Raw genomic sequence first — 22,232 nt, forward strand, 5'->3', positions numbered from 1 at the left:
GAGTAAGCGATTCTGAAATTGCTTCCACAGATTAGTTAAAAGAAGCGTAAATCGCGTAAACTTTGCGCGATTTACGATTTACAAAATTTATTGGTGTCTTTCTGTGTGTCTAAAACAAGTCCTGGGGTGTGTTAATAGCCAGATGTCTTGGAAAACAATATAAATTTATACAAATTATATTATATTTTCAACAAAGGGTTCAACTTCGGAATACAAACTTTGAAAATTTGGGGGGGCCATGGCCCCGTTCGCCCCCCCCCTGGCTACGCCTATGGAAGAATATATTTTCTATTATTTCAAACATTGCTATTAATTATTCACCTCAGAAGCTTGTTTCACTCGGATTGGAATCATCAGAAGGTTCTTGTTTAAATAAAATTTTAAATTCTACTTAAATAAAAACCTTTCTGATGACCCCAATAAGGGTGACACAGGCTACTACAGCCATAGGAGAACCTACCTTATCGTCCAGCAGCAATTCAAAGTGGAATAGTAGTTGATGTCAACAACCCAACAATAAATGTCGTGATCGCACGTTTAAAAACGCCATATTTAAGATCAAATCCTGTTTGTTGTGGTGAAGCTAGAAAGGAAACCTGTCAATAGACAAAATGTTTGAAAGGATTTAATTGCAAATAAATAAAATGTTATGAGCATAAACGTTGATTGATGATAATATGATGTTAATTCTCTATCAAAGGCTCATAGCAAAATATATTAGACTGACTGCTGCTCTCTCGCGAAACCTAGCGGAATATTTATAGCTTCAGCTCTCACAGCGACAATATTGTTACGCTACAAGAACGGTTCCACGAGGTGGCCCAAGAAGTGCAGCAAATTTCATGGACAGCTCTCTATTTAGCGGTATCTAGTCGATATGATAACACACAAACAGGAACATTACAATAAGCTGAAAATTGCGTCAGTGGTTCAAAGTCGAGGCAAACTGCCAGGAACAAGCTTCCACAAAGCTGTAACAGTCTGAGGATACATCACTACAGTCCACTCCAGAGCAGCATCTTGTGGTTAAGGTTATTTTATCACAATACTGTTTAGTATCTTTGTTCGCCCTGTGTGCAAAGTGGTAAACACAAACATTTGATTGATTTAATCTTTATATTCGTTGAGAAATCTTCTTTGAGAGCTTAATCTTAGCAATTTCGAATGCTTGTAGAGGCTTTGAACCACTGACGCAGGGCCGGTCACCGAGGTTGGCGAAATGAAGTTTCCCGATTGTTGTTGCCGGGGATTATTACATCCAATTGGTGCCGCTGAATGGAGAGTAGTTCTAAAACGCGTTACTCAAGCGCACATCCCGCGAGTCGAACCAGCACCGCTAGATCAGCGGTTCTCAACCTTTTATGGCGCGGGAGCCAAATTCAAAACGTAGATTTTGTAAAGATATGTGCTTTGTTTCTGATAACTCCATATCTAATCTTGCCTATTTATGTTTAATATTGTGCCTTCCATGTTCCTTTGCGCTGATGCCATTTTCCGAGTTTGCTGTTTTGTGAGTGGCCACGTTTCTGCTCCACAATCCACATGTTAATGTTGGCCATATTACTCTGTCCATGATTTTTCGTTTTTAGCTAATTGGAGTGTTCCTACTCTTGAAAAAAGTGCTTCAGTGACTTAGCGACATTTTCGTGGTGTAAAATGCAGTTGTGCCACATCACAGGGGTAAGATTATCCTCTTTACGTCATCTGTTAGAGAATCTATGAAGACCTTGATTCTTTCCTAACATGAAAGGACACTCATATGTTGGAAGTGAACACAGCTTTGACGGTTCCAAATGTGCTTCGAGAAGACTTGCACGAAATTCACGAAACATATCTGTATCTTTTGTTGTGTCGTGAATGCAGTGCAAGTGATAAACACAGCTAATTGTTTGTATCCGTAAGGCCATTTGTGTCGTCAAGTGCAAAAGAGCAGTATCCACATTCCACAATCTCTCGACTTATCAGGAAGCTAGTCATGATGTAAGTCGCTAGATAATATATGCATTCTACTCGTCGAGTAACTATTTTCTTTATTTCAAATAATGTTTTTTGCTGCATCCATCGGAGCCGCAGGAAGAACGGTTGAGTGCCGCTATTGAGAATCACCGAACTAAATGCTCAGTTTACGAATTTTTCTGGTGCTGCCTATGTCGTGCAGAGCCTCAAAGTATTCTTGGTTAGCTAATTGAATAGAGAAAAATACCTTGCGCAACTATTAGAAAACAGCACTAAAAACAAGCTAAGCAAAAACTTTACGCTCATCATACCCGAGCAAAGCGACAAACTGACAGTATTGCCAATTTGTGGTGTAGACTGCCTAAAAGACAACGAGAATTCTTAGAAAAGATCTCTTAAAAGATTTATCATCAAGAAGCGCATCAAGATTTAACACCTTCATCCTTCACTGAAACCATGTAGTCATTCCCATTGGAAAGTTTTCCAGTAGCAAAATTTCTAAAACTTTTTATTGCGAAAACAAAATGATCTATGCCAGTAAACAAATGAACTCACAGTGGAATACTATAGAGGGCGTATCGCTTCATATTTAAACATAACTTCGAGTCACTTGATTATGAGAGAAAGTGACGTCACAGGAAGGACACTTCAAGGTCGCTGAGGTTTTTATGGCAACAAGACAGGATCTGCACAACCGGTGTTGGCATGGCAACTTGTATTGCGTCACAAGAGATGACAGAAAAACATTACATTTCCCACAATGCAACACGTGTACAGACGAGTGTGAAGGTTTCAAAGTTCGAAACTTGGCGACTCTCGTCTTTGCTGCTGACAACGCGTCATCCAAACTGCTCTCCATCGCCCGCTTGCGGTGGTTTATATTTCCGTCTGACGTTGATGGAACAGGAAAGGAATGTAAAGTTGCATTGTTCGTCATGGCTACATCACTTTGGATGGGGCTGACGCAAGCATTGGTGCAGCTAGCGGGGTTTGTTCTGTTCGGAAATATGTCAGAGACTTCTAACTTGCTTGATGACGTAGAGGTTGAAGTGCGTTCTGATTGGTCCAATAAATAACGATCAAGTCTCACTTTCAGATTCACATCAGGAGTGGGTTTGTACTTTTCGCTGAACACAATCCCAGTGAAGGGGTCGGAAGGAAGTCTCCCCCATTCAGATTGAGAGATGACATGTTTGTCTAGGGTGGCCTGATCAATGGAGTAACCACTGGGTAGCAGCACAGGGTGGCGCATCACGGTACACATCAGAGGGTCGATAAAATCTTTAGGAATATTTTGTTTAACGCTCGTTTCACCTGGTTCGTTTGAAGGTGCTGGTGTTGACTTTGCATTGCATGCACGGGTAGCAGCGAGGTTCTCTTTCACAGCGAGATCACTGCTCAGTTTTGCAGACTCATTGTGCTTCAACCACGTTTCAAAACATCTGTTGCTTTCCACTTTGTTGCAGACACGAGATGGCTTCCCCCAAACCTGCAAGTTCCGCACAGAAGGGACGCTCCCGGTCAGCATGCTCACGATGCTGATCTTAATTGCAATAACGTTCTTCAGATCAGCGGTCATGTTGATTACCAAGTCTGGCACTCGGACTACAGAGCCACTGCCTTGAGTCTCATGAGCCTCATACGCACGATTGCGGAAACAAACATGGCTGGGATGAGTCAATGTGGCGCTTCCAACGCGACATCTGATGTCGTCACAATCAACAAGTTCGTTGCATCTCCTGAAAGATTTACATTTGAATTAGCTTAGGTGCACAATAAAAGTTACAACCTTACTAAAAATATAAATTTGAAAGTAATGGTGAGAAGGTGTGCAGTGCTTCCAAAACAGTCAACATTGATGCAGTCATCTAAACAAACTACATCCACACATTTTCTGGACCCATCTTGGGAATTTAAATATATACCACAGAGGTCAGGTTATAAATGTTTTGTGAATGACCATTCGGAGTAAAAAAGGCCATTTTAACTCCAAACTGCTAAAGCTGTTTCTGAATATTGATCATAAAAGTTTTATAACATACTTGTAGAGGTATTTGAACCTACCGACAAATGTCTTGTCGCTAAAATTAACAGTTTGACATCTAAAATTAAGCTAAAGCCTGGTTTATCGGCAACACTGTTTTGATCTGCAGAGGTTCAAAGTTACAGTTTAAACGATACAAAAACATGGTTCATTTACACTCACCTTGAATATCGTAAAACACTGAGTTGTATAACTTTAGCACACTGTTGACCAATGTATGGTACGAGGCTAACTTCTTTTAGATGAATAGGAAGAGGCAGTTTTAATGAAATGTGCACCGGAGTGGAGGCAAAACTTTCAGCCTGAAAGCCCTGAAACAATGATTAGTAAATAACATAAAATGTTTATTCAATTAAGTTATCATGCACTCAGAAAGTTGTTAGAATTGTCATATTGCATGACGTAGATATATAGCGTAACATGTACTTGTACAACATACATCAAATTTGTTGCCCTTTTGGGAGTATCATATAGTTTGCAAAACTGATATCATAAGTTTGATTAACTAAAAGTAGTCACAAAAACAAATATAGTGAAACTTGAAACTATAAAAAATTGGGAGCTGGTATACAAGTCCCCCCCCCCCCCCCCCTTGGCAACTCATGACAAAGAAGAATTGACCAAAACATATAGATTGAAGTGTGTGAACAGTAAAGCAAAGGTAAAGTAGTTTCACCCTATATGTTTGGTTGAGTCCTGCCTTTGTCATGAGTTACCAAGGGGGGGGGGACTTGTATACCAGCTCCAAAAATTGACATGTGAAAAGACACTCCAGTTTTTATTTTGAGTACCTCAGAACTCAACATAAATCTTACGTATATTCACGTTTGATAATAACTTGAAAATACATAGTTTACTGCTTCTAATCTTGACTAATTGTTTGTTTGTAAAGTTTCACTCATTATTGAAACCTGCTGCTGTAAGTTTAGTAATTCTTACATAATACACAGCCTCAAATGTGCAAATTCACTGGTCAATGGTGAACTAGTTTGTTACTTGCCTTTGAAGATTTATTTTCCAACAATAAATTTTCCACTTCAAAACCATCTGAATTTGGGCATGAGGAGTATACGTTGGTTGGAAATGCAGATACACAAAAATTCATTGTTGGGGAAGTAATGTAAGGTGCAATCAAAATGTGATGGTTTTGATCAGATAATTCAATAAACTATTATTCATTCAACCACAAGCTGTGCCATGGACAACTCTATGATATTTCTTGTGGTCGTCTGTGTCAAACCAACAACAAAATGATGTATAAAAGCATTAATATTTAAATATTTTAATGATCGACTGAAGTGTAGACTTAGGCAAGTTTCCTTAAATTTTTTTTGTTAAGATTACTTTTAAAACCAGAAAATAAACAACATCCATATGTTGGGAACTTTTTCAATAATGACATTAATATGATGTGATTAGGGATGGGCAAAATAGAATAATTAGCTATTCTAGAATAATTTTTCGAATTTAGAATTTCGAATACCTATTCTAGAATAAATTTGTTTAATTTCAGAAAATGTCAAAAAGCTTTGTATTTATTCTGGTTTTATTGAGGACACATAATGAAACGAAAAACAACAGTAACTGCCCAGGAGAGCAAGTCTTTGTTAATTGTTACAGTGAAGAATGTTTAAATCTTCTAAATGCTCGCCAGCTATCTGAGCCGCAATTGCAGTTTTGATGCTGTTAATCCAGCACTCGTGAAGGATCTTTCTGAGGATGCAGGAGTGGCTAAATACTTCCTCTCAAGATCAAACAACAGCGGAAACTTTTCTTAATTTTTGTTCCACCATTCAATTGCATCTCTGTTTTTCACTTTTGCCTAAAGGTACGATCGGATTTTTTTGGCAGCTGAAAGCTGTTTGTTGTCGTCATTACTTGATGCTGAAGTATTTGTCACTGGGTCATTCCATGCCAAATGAGCAAATGGGTTACACCACATGTCATAGATTTTATCGAAATTTGGCATACTTGTAGACGCCAAAGAAATATTAAGAATGCAAAAAAATTTTTGGAAAATTTTAAATATTAATAGAGTTATGGTCATTAGAAAAATCACCATTTTTGCCTGTTCCGCTTCAGTGATTTTGTCCAATTTCTTATTATCTTTCTAATTTCTTAACCTGTGATCAAACAAAATGGCTGAAAATTGCTAAACATACATTTAAAGACCCAAGGAATCCAAAAATGTAAATTAAAACGTTGACAGAGAACTTCTTGATATGATTATAAAGGTTTCAATTTGCTACATGCATTTTTTGGAGGCCAAAGTTTGGGGGCCTATAAAAAAAATGGGTATAAAAATTAAGAACTGAAATTCACATATTTTATACTTATATCAATACTCTTTCATTTCAAATAAAAAATATGAATTAATTTTGATAACTACTATGATAAAAGGGTCATTCCATGTCAACTGATCCAGGCCCTGTCACCCAATATCTCAGATTTTTCTCAAATTTAATATGCAGAAAGAACGTTTCATTCTGATTCCAGAAAACTAAATTTTTTGAAAATCGGTTGAAGTTTCATGAAGTTATGGGCTGTACAAAATGACCACTTTTTGTGTTCAATGAAGCGGAACAAATGCCATAAAAATAATCAACTCACTTCAAATTTTTTTTCCTATCATTATAATTGTCTTATTGTTATGAAAATTTGAAAATAGTTTGCCCAATGCATATTTTTTTTATTTATGAATAAAAATTACAAAATATCCATGCATTTACCCCAGTTTAGGGGTTAAGAAAAAGGGTGGTCCTCAAAATCAATCATGCGTGACGCTAACTTTGAACGCTAATAACTCGACGTGTATAGGTGCTATTGATGTGTGTAATACATCACCTGAAAGCTCTTGTTGAGGAGATTTTACTCAAAAAATATCCACATGTTTTTTTGCTTCTTTTGAATAAAATGGCTATTTTAGTGTTTGCATGAAATATAAGTAGATTTCTATATTCAATACCGATTATTTGACTTTGCTTTAAAAATTAATATTCTTGATGCAGTGGAAATCGTGTTGGTTTTTGTTTTTAGGGTCTAGAACATATAAATATATAAATATATTATTGTAATGGATAAATGTAGTGTTGGAGATTTGCTGAAAGTTGCTTGTCACAAGAAAATCTACCCTTCGCAGAAGCAAGATCTGGTAGCTGTTAACGCTCTTGATTCTGAAGAACAGGAGGTACTACACGTTCGTGTTCTTGAAGCCAACTCAAAGGAGGGCCAGCTTGAGACAGTGTGCATCTTCCATAAATATTACTACATTGACAACTATACCAAATTCGAAACTAAATGTTGTAACCCATTCAAAACCCACAAAAAAGCAATAAAAAACTCTAGTCTTCGAGCAATCACTTTGGACACTTACAGAAAAACAAAAAACAAGTCTTTAGCAGTCATCCCAGGAAAAAAATTATGTGCAAACTGCAGCATCAAAGTTATAGAAATGTGTGAAGAAAATAATTCAAATTATCCTCTAAGTTCAACAGACAGTGATATACAAGATGCACAAGTCCAGATGCATTCAGATCAATTGTTAGATGAAGCTAACACAACTTTAGAAAACCTTGAGCAATCACCACTGAAATTTCATGGAATTCCTTCTTCAAGAAAGGAAAACTATGCCAAAAGAAAACTAAACCAAGCTAACAAGTCGATTAGAACAAAAGTTTCCAGAGTATTAAACCTTAATGAGGTAGATATGGAAGAAAAACAGGATATTGTAGATAAGAAAGATGATTGGAAAATTAAAGCCTTTGACGACATGATAGTTAGAATGGAAAATAAAATTCACGAATCTAACACAACAAGAGCAGAGAAAATTCAAATTCTAACAATGGCACCAAGGAACCAATCACGAGAACAAGTTTGCACAATGTTTAATGTAAGTGAAAGAATGGTCAGACAAGCACGTGACACAGAAAAATCAAGTGGAATCTGCTCAATGCCTGCACCAAGGAAAGGAAAGTCCCTCTCAGCTGATGTGTGTAAAATGGTAACTGATTTTTACCAGAACAATGAATACAGCAGACTAATGCCAGGCATGAAAGATCGCGTCAGCATTAGGAAGAAACAGTATGAGCAAAAACGTTTAATACTCTGTACCCTGAAGGAACTCTATGCAGCTTTCAAAGAAGAAAATAAAGACATTAAACTTGGTTTTTCAAAATTTTGTACCCTCAGACCTAAATGGTGTGTCAGCGCAGGATCATCTGGCACACATTCAGTTTGCGTTTGCACCATCCATCAAAACGTTGTTCTCTTGCTTCATGCTGCTGAAAGTGAAGAATGCTACAAAGATTTGATTCGTCTGGCAGTATGTGATTTGTCAAACAAAGAATGCATGCTGCAAAGGTGTGATCACTGCCCTGGAATGACAGTAATTCAAACAATGCTAGAAGAAAAATTTGAAGATATGGACGAAGAAATCAGATTCAAGCAATGGGTCAGTGTGGACAGAACTGATTTGGTTTCACAGCAGTTGCCAATAACAGAATTTATTCAACTTCTCATTTCAAAAATCTCTGCATTAATTCCACACCATTACATATCAAATGCACAATCTTCATATTTAAAACGAAGAAAAGAATCTATGGCTAAGAATTCTTCATTGGTTTTGATGGATTTTGCAGAAAACTACTCATTTCATATTCAAGACGAAGTGCAAGGGTACCATTGGACCAATAAATGTTGTACTGTCCATCCAGTAGTTTGTTATTTCAAGAATGAAGAAAACCAGCTTATGCATGTCAGTATGTGTTTTCTGTCCGAAGAAATGCAGCATGATGTTGTAATGGTTTATTTTATTCAAAAAAATGTAATGAGTTTTCTGAAAACAAAAATTAAAGATTTCACAAATGCAGAGTATTTTACAGATGGATGCGCTGCACAATATAAAAACTGCAAGTCATTTTACAACTTATGTCAGCATAAAAATGACTTCAATGTTAGTGCCACTTGGTCTTTCTTTGCCACATCTCATGGCAAGTCGCCATGTGATGGAATCGGCGGCACTGTCAAACGATCAACAGCGATGGAGAGTCTCCGAAGGCCATTAAGCAATCAAATTACTGATGTTATGTCTATGATGGATCACTGTACTAAAATGCTACCTACAATCACATTTGTTTACATTTCTAAGGAAGACTTGGATAGCATAAAACCCATGCTACATAAACGGTTCAGCAAAGCATCTACAATCAAAGGAACCCGTGGATTTCACTATTTTGAACCAATCAGTTGTAGCCAACTTGGAATGAAGCGAATCAGTGATGATGCTGACTTTTCTTTAACTGTGAATTTACAAACAGACAAGCAGTCGTTTCTATCAGAGATTTGTCAAAATCAGTTTGTCTGTGCTGTATATGACCATAAATGGTATATTGGCTTGGTCAAAGAAACTGACAAAGACAACAACGACTTGCTAATGGAGTTCATGCATCCAAGTGGACCAGCACTAGGGTGTGTCGTGTGCCCCCAAAAATTTAAAAAATGGTTGAAAACAAAATTATTTTTTTTTGTGGGTGAGGCTTGACTAAAAAAGCAAAATTACAAAATTTCAAAAAATTTGGTCAAGGTTTAGGTGCTCCACATCCCAATTGCCTGTATCCCCTTGTTGGCTTGACAATAGGGTGGATTGAAAAAAAATTTTTTTTTAATTAAAAAAAAAGAGGGGTCTGGACCACTGACAAATTGGCTAAAAACAATAACAAAACTGGTTTCAGGGAGTTGTACCACATATTGGCCGTTCTACCCCCCATTTTATGGGGGAATACCCCCAAAATTCTCAAATCGGATGTAACTTTGGAACTGCTGGTGCTAGGAACATGAGTTTGGTATCAAATGATGCAGAATCATAATGTTTTTATCTGCTCTATGAGGATTTTTTGCCTTAATTTCACTAGAAAAAAAGTTATGACAAAAAGCGTATATTTGACAATGTTTTGGACAAAACGGTAGCGCAGGCACAAGGTAATGGGTAAATGCACATGCTGTACTGCATATGTTGATGCAGGTCACAGATGACTTGGATACTTTTGCTTATTGCATTTGCAATAAATATACAGCATGGTATGCATAATATACGGTACACACTACACATGATGTAGAGAATACAAGGGTTAATCGAGAGCATGTAGGCAGTGGTCTAACGGTACAGTAGTGTGACTGGAAATACAATATAGTGCTCGTGTCATGTACACACACAGTAGCAAGTAACAACTTTACTGCACGACCTGGGGGTTACTAACTGGACTGTTCAAAGTGTAGGTGCATAAAACAAATACTGTAATTAGTAGACATAATTGGTGATGGGTAGACTGTGATCTGCCATGAAATCATTGTCAAGGAAATACCAGCACACAGATTGATATACTCCATACTGCTGCATGTGCTAGACTACCTGTACTACATTGAGACTTTAGCAACCAGCACAAAAAGGTGAACATGTCAATCTAGTGGGAATTCCTTCTTGCTGTTGAATTCTTTCATAAGTTGACGAAATCGCACCTTCTGACGAATCAGTCCATCCCTTCTTTCAAAACCTACAGCATATAAGCTTGCTTTAACAGTCACTAGCTTAACGTGGCACTCCACTGCTTGGTTGTGGCAAGGATAATCCAGCCGCAGAGGTTTGTCGATGACATTGTCAAGCTGTTGATCTGCTAGCGATCTCATGATAGGTGGCTCAGACTTATGAACTGTGCCAAGCTTCACAAGTTGGTGGTATGATTTTGCTTTAGTATTAATCTGTGGCACAAGAAATCTGCATATTGCAGGTGGCACGGCTGGTAAAATTTCCTTTCTCAGCTTTCGATTTTCATCTTCTGCTTTTTGTGAGGAGCCAACATGATTCTTGCTTTGCTTTTCCTGTGCTTGTGCACCTAAGGAATAGATTTGTTGGCCTGCTGCTCTTCTAACTTGGCAGTCTTCATCACCTAGCATTCCAACAATGACATTTTCAGAGTGAGCGAATAATGCATTGCATTCCAAAACCTTCTTGGAAATCTTTTACTTCTTGGTTTGGGAAGATTTCTTTGCAACATGTTGAAGAAGTTTTTTGACCCATCAGATAATGAATCGTGGTGTTTTATTTCAAACCAAGGTGGGAAGCAAACCTTGATGCAGTACTCAGACAAGTTCATGAAACTTTTGGAAGGGTTGATTGCATGAGTGTATTTACGAAGTAGCCTACAAGCAAGTGTTAGCCACCTTGAATGACATAATTTCCCGACTGACAAAAACTGCAAGTCTTCATCAACATTCAACATGCCCAAGCACAATTCAGGCATAATCCATATATTACACTGGTAAACAAAAAAAGAATTATTTTTTGCTCCATGAACTTTGAAGACTGATTTAGAGTAATTTTGCGGTGCTGAATCCGAATCTAACCTCAGATCACGTCAGGTTTGTGAGATATGATAACAACAAATGGTTACTTTGTCAAAAGTGGAAGATTTGGCATTGCGTTCACCACCAACATATGCAGTGCTATAACGAATGGTTAGTGTTAGACAGACCAAAACAGCCTAAGTAAGGTTACTGTACAAGCATTGCCACAGGCCTACTTAATCCTTTGTGGTTTCATGCAAACCTTTGACGGGGGCGGGTCAGTTATACTTTTAGCCTCCCTTTTAGATTGTTATTACTGCATGGTTAATAATGTTGCTTAGAAAACAAATTGGTATCAAAATTATATTTGGTGTATTTCAGCTACTTATGCACGACATGGCCTGGATTTCTGCATATAGCAAAATATGTATGTGCAATAAACGCAACGTCAAATCTTCCACTTTTGACAAAAGTAACAATTTGCTGTCATCATATCTCACATACCTGACGTGATAGAATAAATCTGAGGGCAGATTCGGATTCAGCACCCCAAAATTACTCTAAATCAGTTTTCAAAGTTCATAGAGCAAAAATCGTGTAGACCAGTGTTATGTTAAAACAAGGTATTTATGGAGTATGGGGGTCGAAATTCCTGTATTTTTAACTGCAATGTGGAGCACCTAAACATTAATATTTTTTGCTGAAACTTCATATTATTGTTGTTTCAGTGAAACCTCACCATTGAAAAAAAATAATACAAAAAATATGAAAATTGGGGCACACGACGCACCCTAACCAGCACGTTCATTCTACTGGCCACAGCAGAGTGACTCATGTTGGGTTCCACTGCAACATGTTTTGTGTTTGATAGACATACCAAACTTGGCCACAGTACGAGGACAATATCATTTATCTAATCAAACAAAAGAAAAAGTCACAACAGCATGGGGAAAGTTTGAGAACAACTGAATGCTATGACTTTAATTGAAAATGAGTCATTACCAAGTTATATTTCATTGTTAAACATTACTGATTTGTAAGTATTTGAAATGTCGTGTGTATCAGCTAAATATTGCCGATACAAGGATACTGTAAAAACAAGACGATACCACCAATACCATCGATACATCCCTACTTCTAAGGCCTTGAAAATATCTAATTTGATGTTGTTGAAAGGGCGTCGGCAGAAAAATTTTCAGGGGGGGTGGGGCTTCAAGTAAAAGCGGAACGTCTCTAAATAAAAAGTCTTTTTAAACCTCCTTTAGCATGTGGCCGAATTTGGCCTCCTGCGCAACAAAATATGTAAAAATCCAGAGGGGGCAAGGCCCCCCTTGCCCCTCACTGCCGATGCCCATGTGTTGTTGTCTCTTTCTTTACAGCAGACTTACCCACTTTTCTTGTGTATTACCTACGGACTGCGTTGCATCAACACATTGTTTATCTGACCCTTGTGAAAATTTTGGAAGTCCCTGGGCTTTAAATATGCTTGTCATGACACATTCCACCTCCTTATTAGAAAGATAAGGTTTTCCACTACTTAAGTGTGCAAATTTTTAAAGCAAAGCCTTTGAATCAGGACTAAATATAGAAATTTACTTATAATTCAATGCAAACACTAAAATAGCCATTTTATTCAAAAGAAGCAAAAAAACATGTGGATATTTTTTGAGTAAAATCTCCTCAACAAGAGCTTTCAGGTGATGTATTACACACATCAATAGCACCTATACACGTCGAGTTATTAGCGTTCAAAGTTAGCGTCACGCATGATTGATTTTGAGGACCACCCTTTTTCTTAACCCCTAAACTGGGGTAAATGCATGGATATTTTGTAATTTTTATTCATAAACAAAAAAAATATGCATTGGGCAAACTAGTTTCAAAATTTCACAACAATAAGACAATTACAATGATAGGAAAAAAAATTTGAAGTGAGTTGATCATTTTTATGGCGTTTGTTCCGCTTCGTTGAACACAAAAAGTGGTCATTTTGTACAGCCCATAACTTCATGAAACTTCAACCGATTTTCAAAAAATTTAATTTTCTGGAATCAGAATGAAAAGTTCTTTCTGTATGTTTAATTTGAGAAAAATCTGAGACATTGGGTGACCAAATCCATTTTTTTTGGATCAGTTGACATGGAATGACCCAAAAGCTAAATTTTCTGACTTGCAAATTTTGTACTTTTTTACACTCATTGTTCAAGATTTTTGTCTATGACATCACAATTTACATTATTGCTTGTTGATGACATCACAATTTACATATTGTTTGTCATGACAATTGTTATGTAGCTCATGAATGAATTAAATGCTGGTAATGCATTTAGGTTTAGTGTTCAATTTTAGGTTGTCCTATTAGCACTACATTAGTTTTACTTCTACAATAACACAATTATTCATCACAGCAATGCGGCATTGCAAAAAAATGGAGAAATTGTGCCATAAAATTCACTTTGCTAGAAGCAGTGGGTTTGTGGGCATTGGTGGACTTGCAGAAACAGATGAACATGTTTATTATGAACATTAACATTTCTCTGCTTCAAGCAGATAGATGGGCTTTGAACACTTGAACAGTGGGAAAAGTATATTTCCTGGTTGCAAGATCTGTCGAGTATGTTAGGAATAATACATTACTAATAGGACAACCTAAAATTGAAATCACAATTAAAAGAGTACGGTAATTAACTCTACAAGTTACCACTAATATTACTATGGTGCATGGCCTACAACACTAAACCTAAGTCTAAGTGCATTATATACCAGTATTCAATTCATTGATGAGCTACATAACAATTGTCATGACAAACAATATGTAAATTGTGATGTCATCAACAAACAATAATGTAAATTGTGATGTCATAAACAAAAATCTTGTACAATGAGTGTAAAAAAGTACAAAATTTGCAAGTCAGAAAATTTAGCTTTTATCATAGTAGTAATCAAAATTAATTCAATTTTTTTATTTGACATGAAAGAGTATTGGTATAAGTATAAAATATGTGAATTTCAGTTCTTAATTTTTATACCCATTTTTTTTATAGGCCCCCAAACTTTGGCCTCCGAAAAATGCATGTATCAAATTGAAACCTTTATAATCATATCAAGCATTTCTCTGACGACTTTTCAATCTATATTTTTGGATTCCTTGGGTCTTAAAATGTATGTCTAGCAATTTTCAGCCATATTGTATGATCGTAGGTTAAGAAATTACAAATATGACAAGAAATTGGACAAAATCACTGAAGCAGAACAGGCAAAAATGGTGATTTTTCTAACGACCATAACTCCACCAATGTTTAAAATTTTTCAAAATTTTTTTTGCATTCTTAATATTTTTTTGACATCTACAAGTATGCCAAATTTCAATAAAATCTATGACATGTGGTGTAATTTTTCAAAAAAATTTGCTCATTTGGCATGGAATGACCCCACTTCAACACCGGAGCTCCATAGATCAAGCTATATTGGATCGCTGCATTGTTGTGGAACTTCCGACGCTAGGTGTAGCGGTAGCCTCACTCAGAGTTGAATTGCGTTTCATGTTTAGTACGATGAAAATAGATGCAAATCCACAGCACAACGATCTTCCGACGTCCACAAACCGCACTGGTAATGGGAGCTGGCTAGCCGTTTTCGCTAGAGCGAATAGCTATCGCTAAGCCGAATGTAATTGATCGGCGAAAAATTGATAACAAATTTTGGTAGTCGGAAAAGGGGATAGTTTCATTTCGGTTTGGAAAATTCGATTTGAAATGTGATTTCAATTCGAATAATTAGATATTCGGATTGCAACTATTCGAAATTCTATATTGCCCATCCCTAGATGTGATATGCAAAGTTTGATATATTTAAAGAACACACAAAAAGAATAACATAACATTCGAAAAATGAGGTGGTTCAAATAGTATCCTATCCAAACAGAACATTGCTTTGAACAGGATATTTGTTCAGTCTTAGTGTGACACTATTACGTCTTCCTTACATGGTAACGATTGTCTCTGCCATTTAAAATTAAAAATCAACAAAGGCTAAACTTTACCACAATAATTGGTTTTGCAAATGACATGCTTGGAATGTTACAATTATTTTTGTTTTTAACTCTCCTAAAAATGCCAAAAACAGACCTAAATTACCAGATACATAAACCTCACCTAAAATAAAATTAAACAGTTACAGTATACTGTAGTACTGTGCTGCTAATTAAAGCAAGCTAGACCCCATGGGAAATTGAGTTTAAGCTTTTTAATGTGTATGGTTTTGCATGTAAGCAATATCGGAAGTTATGTTGGTCACCAACTTTTTGGTTTTGCTGATGTTCAAATGGCAGCTAACTTTGGTGACCTTTTGGTATTTCGCTGCCATCCTTGCTGTGCAAACTATTTTTGTTTATTGTGTTGTGTTGTGTAGCCTACCGTATATTTTTGTTTATTTGCTAGCAGAAAAAATAAACTGAAATAGCAACCAAATTTGCCAAGGATAATACCAGGCTATTTACACAAATCTCCACCATCGTATATTGGCCTTACTGCAGCCTATTCTAAAAATGGTAAACTTACATCACAAACATACTGTAAGAAAATAAATCAATAGCTTTTTTTCCTTGGTCTGAACCTTAAAACATTTGACCAGGCTAACACACACAATAGTATTTCAATAAGATAAATTTATGTTATGGAACCGGTTTTCTTCCATTAGGAATCGTCAGCATAACTGAGTCGAAATAAAAATTAGTCTACATCAATATATGTCAGCACAACTGAGTCGAAATAAGAATTAGCCTACAATATCAATAGATGTCAGCATAAATGGACCAAAAACAAACGAAAAATTACAAATTAATTAAATAAATAAAACTGTTCATGACCTCCATTCCTTCATATTCATTTCTTTATTTCTGCCTTTTCTTCTCTTCATAGTTTAAGCAAAACGCAACTATCGAATATTGTAATTTCAATTTGACTTAGCTTGAGCAAGTATAATGGCAAACACTTGAAAATTCAAATAAAATTTACTAAGCAGAGGATTATAGAAATACTATGTCGGTGAAATCTAGAATAAATGCTTCTATTACATCATCATGCTAAACTTGCAATTGTGCAAAAATTTAAAGCAATCAATGCGGCAGAATAGGTGACAACAGGGTTGCCATATTGGCGTTTTTCCTGCCAAATTCCACAAATTTGGCGTTTTTTGAAAGCGTTTGGCAGGAGAAAATTACGTTTGGCAGTTTGGCATTTTTTTGGCAGTTTTTACTTTAGTGTTTTTTTGGCATCTTTTGGCGTTTTTTTGTAATTATTACCTGTACAACTCACCACTAAAGTTTTTCAAATACTTCTATCAATGAAAGTCCATCAAAAAAGTTTAATTTATGGTCTGGAAACTCTGAATTCCTAATTTAATCAAATGTAAGCCTGTGTTGCCAGATTGGGCTACTTATCGCAAATTGGGCTACTTTCCATATGTGATTTGCGACAAAAAATTGAGCTTGGCGACTTGCGACTTTTTGGGCTACTTTTAAATTTAGATTGGCGACAATATAACAAGATTGCGACTTTTTTACATTGGAAATTTCTTACTAAAGTAAGTTTCGCTTGCAGTCTACTGACAGCTTATTTGTAGTTTACAAATTTTACAGCGCATTCTCATGTTTCCAAGACGTAGCAAGGGACATGGTTGAGTGAGTTTCTAGTTTATTCTAGCGTTACGTTATCTCCGTTCTACCATCTATGGTTCTACGTCTTTACAGTTTACTCTTACTGTAGAAGTCAGAACGCAGAAGTGCTTGAAAAGTAGTGTGCTGAAAAAGTAGTGAGAATCTAATCTGTACCCGATAGAGCCTGATGTAAACGTGCCTTACTGTACCGGTAACTCTGTTGCTATTTAGCAGAGTAATTTGTGCAATTTCACTGGGTTTGTTAAGCTGATTTTTCATATGTGTGTTTTTTAACTGTACATTCAAGAGCATTTGACGGCTTGTATGTTATTAATTAACATTTTTTTTCAGGTTCTTTCACTGACTGGCATGCAGTTTTTACATAGTTTACTAATCAATGTAGTAATAATTGGAATAAGAATGAATGGCTTGATGAAAATGTATGTTTGTTGAATTTGTGTAATGATGATTGTACACCTTGTCCTTCAGTGAAAAAAAAAACCCCACACATGCAGGTGTCCCACTCCACAAATCTTAATTTTTGTTATGATTTTATGAGAAAAATTGGCTTTTTTTATGCTTTTTTATGATCTTTTTGCTTATTTTATGCTGTGTTTATGCTTTTGCACCGGCCACATTATATTGCTTAACTGAAGTTACATTCGCTAAAAAAGTTTGGAAGCAATCCACACTACTGACAAGATACCAGCGACTTAAGGGAGGGATTTCAAGCAATTTTGATTATTAACTAATAATATACCATAAGCAAACGAAACCAAGCAACAACATGGCGTTTATCATGATACACAGGAAAAAAAACTAAAAATTGCAAACGTTTTCAATCAAATGTGTTCAACCATCAAATGTGTCAGACGAACAATCAAATGAGCTGCAATTTTTATGATTTTTTAAGACTGAGGTAAAATTTTATGACTATTTTATGGTTTTTTCAAAAAATGATAAATTTTATGATTTTATGCCGAGTGGGACCCATGCACATGACAAAACTGAGGCTAAGCAGTTCTGTCATGAAGTATGCCTAACAGAGACATCCAAAAGATTGTGGCTGTGTCAGTGTTAGAACGCCTCACGGGGGGTGTGGGGGGCGAAGCCCCCCAGAAGTTGGAAAACATAGTTCCCGCGCCCCCTGCTATACATTGGGCTACTTTGGGAGCAAATTTGCTACTTTTTTGGCTACTTTGTTTTTCAAAATCTGGCAACTCTGATGTAAGCTCCAGAGGCCTCTGGCGGCTGGCCAGTCACCAACCAAAGTTGGAGTTGGACTGGACAGCTGGAGGGATGCGTTTTGACATTTATTTTCTTGCCAATGGACTAGTAAGTGTTAACAGGTTATGGTTAATGATGCGATGTCACACCGTTTGAGTTGAAAGCATAGCGTAGGCCAGAGACCTTGTAGAAATTTGAACCGGAACCGGAATTGGTACCGGAAGTTCCTTAGTTAGTAAGTGACAATCAAGACCTGATGCCAGATATAAAACACGTTTGTAATGGGTCGCAAAAATTATCTGTATTTTGTGTTTTCTACACCAATCGTCCAAGAAGTTGAGGGCGTCAATGCAGATGCCATGTATTTGTGCTAATAACTGTAGCCTCTTGACATGTAAAGTTATCAGGTGTAGGTGTATTTCCTTCATGCCATTAACATTGTGAAAATCCTTAAACCTTAAAAGTGTTTGTGATATTTACCAATGGTGTTTCTTGGCATTGTCCTCTTTTCACATGTTGAAGTTTAACACTGAGTTTTTTGTTTTTCAGACTTTGGCTAGATTGGTTATAAAGCATGCATTAAATGAATGGCCTACTGTAAAAAGTAGATTGTGGGACAGAATGTTTGTGTCGCCAAGCAAGGAAAACAAACTTGAACTAACATACCACTACCAGTGATTCTGATAATGAGGAATGCTATTGCATGCAGGCTAAACTTGTAAAACCTGCTAGAAAAGCAGCCCTCCCCCATAGATTCCCCCCAGGCCAATTGGTCTTTATCACCTTCTTCTAATTGCGCTTCGTTGATACTTGATAGCTCCAACTATGTGGCTGCCTCCTACAACCTTTGAAAGTTTGTTTTAATTTAGCTTGATACATGCAGTTTGTGTTTCATTATTCATACTAAGTGGTCTATCAAGTTAAATTAAGACAATATACCATCAGAGCTACATTTTGCACCATATATAATGGTGTATGGCCTTGCTGGTTAACAGGACAAGCCGCACTAACAGTTTGGCAGTTTTTTTTTGGCAGTTTATTTGAAACCCTGAAAAGTTTGGCAGTTTTTTGGCGGTTTTTACAAAACATTTGGCAGGCAAAGCTATTTTGGATCTGGCAACCCTGGGTGACAAGGTTAGGAAAAACTAGAAAAACCATTAAACAATTTTCAATTATTTCATACACTTATCAAGCACCGTTACCGTTCAAACATACTGTATTAACACAATCTATTGACGTTCTTTATGTACATTATGACTGATGCGGTGATGCTCCTTGCGTGCAACCTCTAAGCCAGCCAGTGGTGCCAGATGTCACCACTGTAACGGATTAAAACTCAACCACTACAGTTCTTTTATACTTGCTATTTTTCCGGCTACTTTCAGAAATATTTTTGCTACAATTTATTACAATCCGCTACAAGTCATAAAATATCACTAAATATGAATATTTTTTTGATAGAAACAAGTAAATATCCATTTGGCCTTCTTTATCTTATATAGCTCAGTGGTTACGCGCCGGGCTCAAGATCACACGGCGCTGGTTCGACTCTCGGGGTGTGCGTTTGAGCAACGCATTTCAGGACTGCTCTCCATTCAGCGGCACCTAGTGAATGGAATAATTTCTCGGCAACAAGACTTCAACAATCGGAAAACTTCACTCTGCCAATCTCGGTAACCGGCCCTGCGTCAAGTGCCTCTACAAGTATGCGAACAAGTACCAGGAATAACCTATCAAGGCTTTGTCAGTCCGAGGATAAAGATTCAAAACCAAACCAAACCATTTTTCTTGTTTGGCTTTAAGATCTTTTCATAGTCTGGCAACTCTGCTGCTGATATTCAAGAATCGAGAACAAATCCAAGCTCGGATTCTGGCACATTGAGTCCACGACTCACAATGCTTATTTTATCTTGTTTAAATTTGGCTTATTTTTGGCCTTTTTTCCACCTATTTAGCCTCAAGTTGGCATATTTTTTGGTGAGTTTGACCTTTTTTGCAAAGTTCAGTCTGGCAACCCTGTTGTATTGCCTTGCCTGTCTTTTAAGGTAGCCACTTTAACAAGTCGAAATTCTGCCACTGCGAATGACTACAATGCAACCGCCAACCAATCAGAACATGTTATAAGAGGCTACCGTCCAATTGTGATCCTTCTAGCACTCATCCAGAGAGTTAATGCTTGTTTTGAACTTTATTTGGTAATTACAGAAGAAAAAGAGCAATAGCAGTAGTGGGAATCGAACCCGCGTCAATGAAATGAATACTTTCTAGCCTTAACCCTAACCCCTAAGGCAACCAGCTGACAAAAAATCCATGACTTGATTTGCTTTGTATCATCTTCTTTTCGCCATTTTTAAGTCACTTAAACCGTAGCTTATGATTGGTTGGCGGTTTCATTCTAGTCAACTTCAATGGCAGAATTTCGACTTGTTAAAGTGACACCTGTTGCAAAGTCCCGTTTGCATACGCAACAGTTGAGTAGAATTCGGTTATGGTGACACTTTTTCCGCGGTCCCTTCAGGTGTCACTATAGGCGAATTCTACTGTATTTCACACGAGCATAACGAGGCGCAAGCTCGATAGATACACTATCCCGTGAATCTGACAAATGGCTTACAATGAATTCAGGTCTACAGTCATGGATGTGACATAAGATCTTATGGAGTCGTCAATTTGCTTCAACATGCTGCTTGGCATTGCATCGTCACTGTCTTTAACTTTTCTGTTCTGAAGGCATTGCATTACATTCCCGATTAACCGTTCATTAGACAATTAGGCATTTGATTGTGTTTGAATGATAGCCAGTCTCTTTTCTCACCATGTGTTAAGCATGGGGAGCACTGGCTTGTTGCATCAAAGAATGCAGCCAATGGCCGATTGCTCCATTGCAAGCTTGTTGGTGTCTACAGATGTAACACATATTTTTCGAACATTTGCAATCAAAATTAGTGGATTGTTGGAATGGCACGCAACGACAAAGACGATGCAATGCCAAGCAGCATGATGAAGCAAATTGACGACTCCATAAGATCTTATGTCACGTCCATGACTGTAGACATGAATTCACTGTAAGCCATTTGTCTGACTCACAGGATAGTGTATCTATCGAGCTTGCGCCTCGTTATGCTCGTGTGAAATATACCCAACTGTTATAATCGTATATTCCTGCTGAGTCTGGTAACTGCCTATTTCTCTTCATGACTTTGCGCGATGTGGCCTACTTGATTTCTAGATACAGTGTATCTTTATGTTTTCTTGAAGGTATCCCAGTTGTGATGTGAATTTGTTGCATTCAGTGTTCACTAGCAGTTTTAGCTGTTTACAGTGTTCATTACGATTCCTTCAGTGTTTGTTTGTGTTCATTCAATATTCTTTAGCAGGTTCCTCTCTCAGTTTGGGAACTAAATTGGATTAGGCTACTGTATGTTGTTAGTTAACGTGGTTCTTTTCATTTTGTTACTGAGCTGACACATGCATTTCATAAACATACACCTGAATTTGTTTGTACAGTATTTTAACTTAAATGCATTCCTGAGCTAAAGATGTTTTCCAGTAGAATGACCCCAATTTGGGATAATTTAGAATATTCATATTTATTGTGATATTTTCCTACAGTTACTTTGTTTACTTATAGTACACACAACACCTTTCAACACAGTTTACTCTGCAACTAAACATTTGTTTTTAAAATATGCATGTAGGCCTACTATAATTTTTCAAAGTCTTGAATGCCTTGAAAATCATTTTTTGGCTCATAACTATTTTTCTCAACACATTAAAGAACACATTCCTCTTAATAGAGCAGATAGGAACGTGTGACTTCTGAGTCTTTAGAGCCAAAAACGAAGTTTCTATCTCAAGCGGTTTAGAAGTTATGCAATTTTAAGGAAAAATGGGGCTCGGACATTTTCGGGGAGGCGGAAGGACCCCTAAACATTGATATTTTTTGCTCAAAAATTTTTTGGGGTAGTTTTATGTGATTTCCCACCTAGCCAAACCTATTACTTGTATTTT

General features: G+C 36.9%; 2 protein-coding genes across 5 annotated transcripts; one reads left to right on the forward strand and one right to left on the reverse strand.

Moving 5' to 3' along the window:
• Window positions 1-476: 476 nt before the first annotated feature.
• On the reverse strand, window positions 477-16,348 carry LOC145779579 (RING finger protein 37-like). Of its 4 annotated transcripts, XM_082591203.1 has the most exons (5): window positions 16,206-16,348; window positions 5,001-5,229; window positions 4,163-4,311; window positions 2,512-3,695; window positions 477-596 (listed from the first exon to the last, which is right to left on the reverse strand). In XM_082591203.1, the coding sequence occupies exons 2-4, from the start codon at window positions 5,103-5,105 to the stop codon at window positions 2,546-2,548; spliced, it is 1,404 nt and encodes a 467-aa protein (XP_082447329.1). In that variant the 5' UTR covers window positions 5,106-5,229; window positions 16,206-16,348; the 3' UTR covers window positions 477-596; window positions 2,512-2,545. The 4 variants fall into 4 exon arrangements, with proteins under 4 accessions (XP_082447329.1, XP_082447328.1, XP_082447331.1 ...); XM_082591202.1 differs by lacking the exon at window positions 477-596 and having other exon boundaries at window positions 2,444-3,695; XM_082591205.1 differs by lacking the exons at window positions 477-596; window positions 5,001-5,229 and having other exon boundaries at window positions 2,444-3,695; window positions 16,206-16,328.
• On the forward strand, window positions 7,074-12,307 carry LOC145779619 (uncharacterized). The gene is made up of 2 exons (XM_082591257.1): window positions 7,074-9,468; window positions 12,138-12,307. The coding sequence occupies exons 1-2, from the start codon at window positions 7,074-7,076 to the stop codon at window positions 12,305-12,307; spliced, it is 2,565 nt and encodes an 854-aa protein (XP_082447383.1).
• Window positions 16,349-22,232: the final 5,884 nt, after the last annotated feature.

Source organism: Aplidium turbinatum, chromosome 11, assembly GCF_918807975.1.
Source record: "Aplidium turbinatum chromosome 11, kaAplTurb1.1, whole genome shotgun sequence".
In the NCBI taxonomy this organism is placed as follows: Eukaryota; Metazoa; Chordata; class Ascidiacea; order Aplousobranchia; family Polyclinidae; genus Aplidium; species Aplidium turbinatum.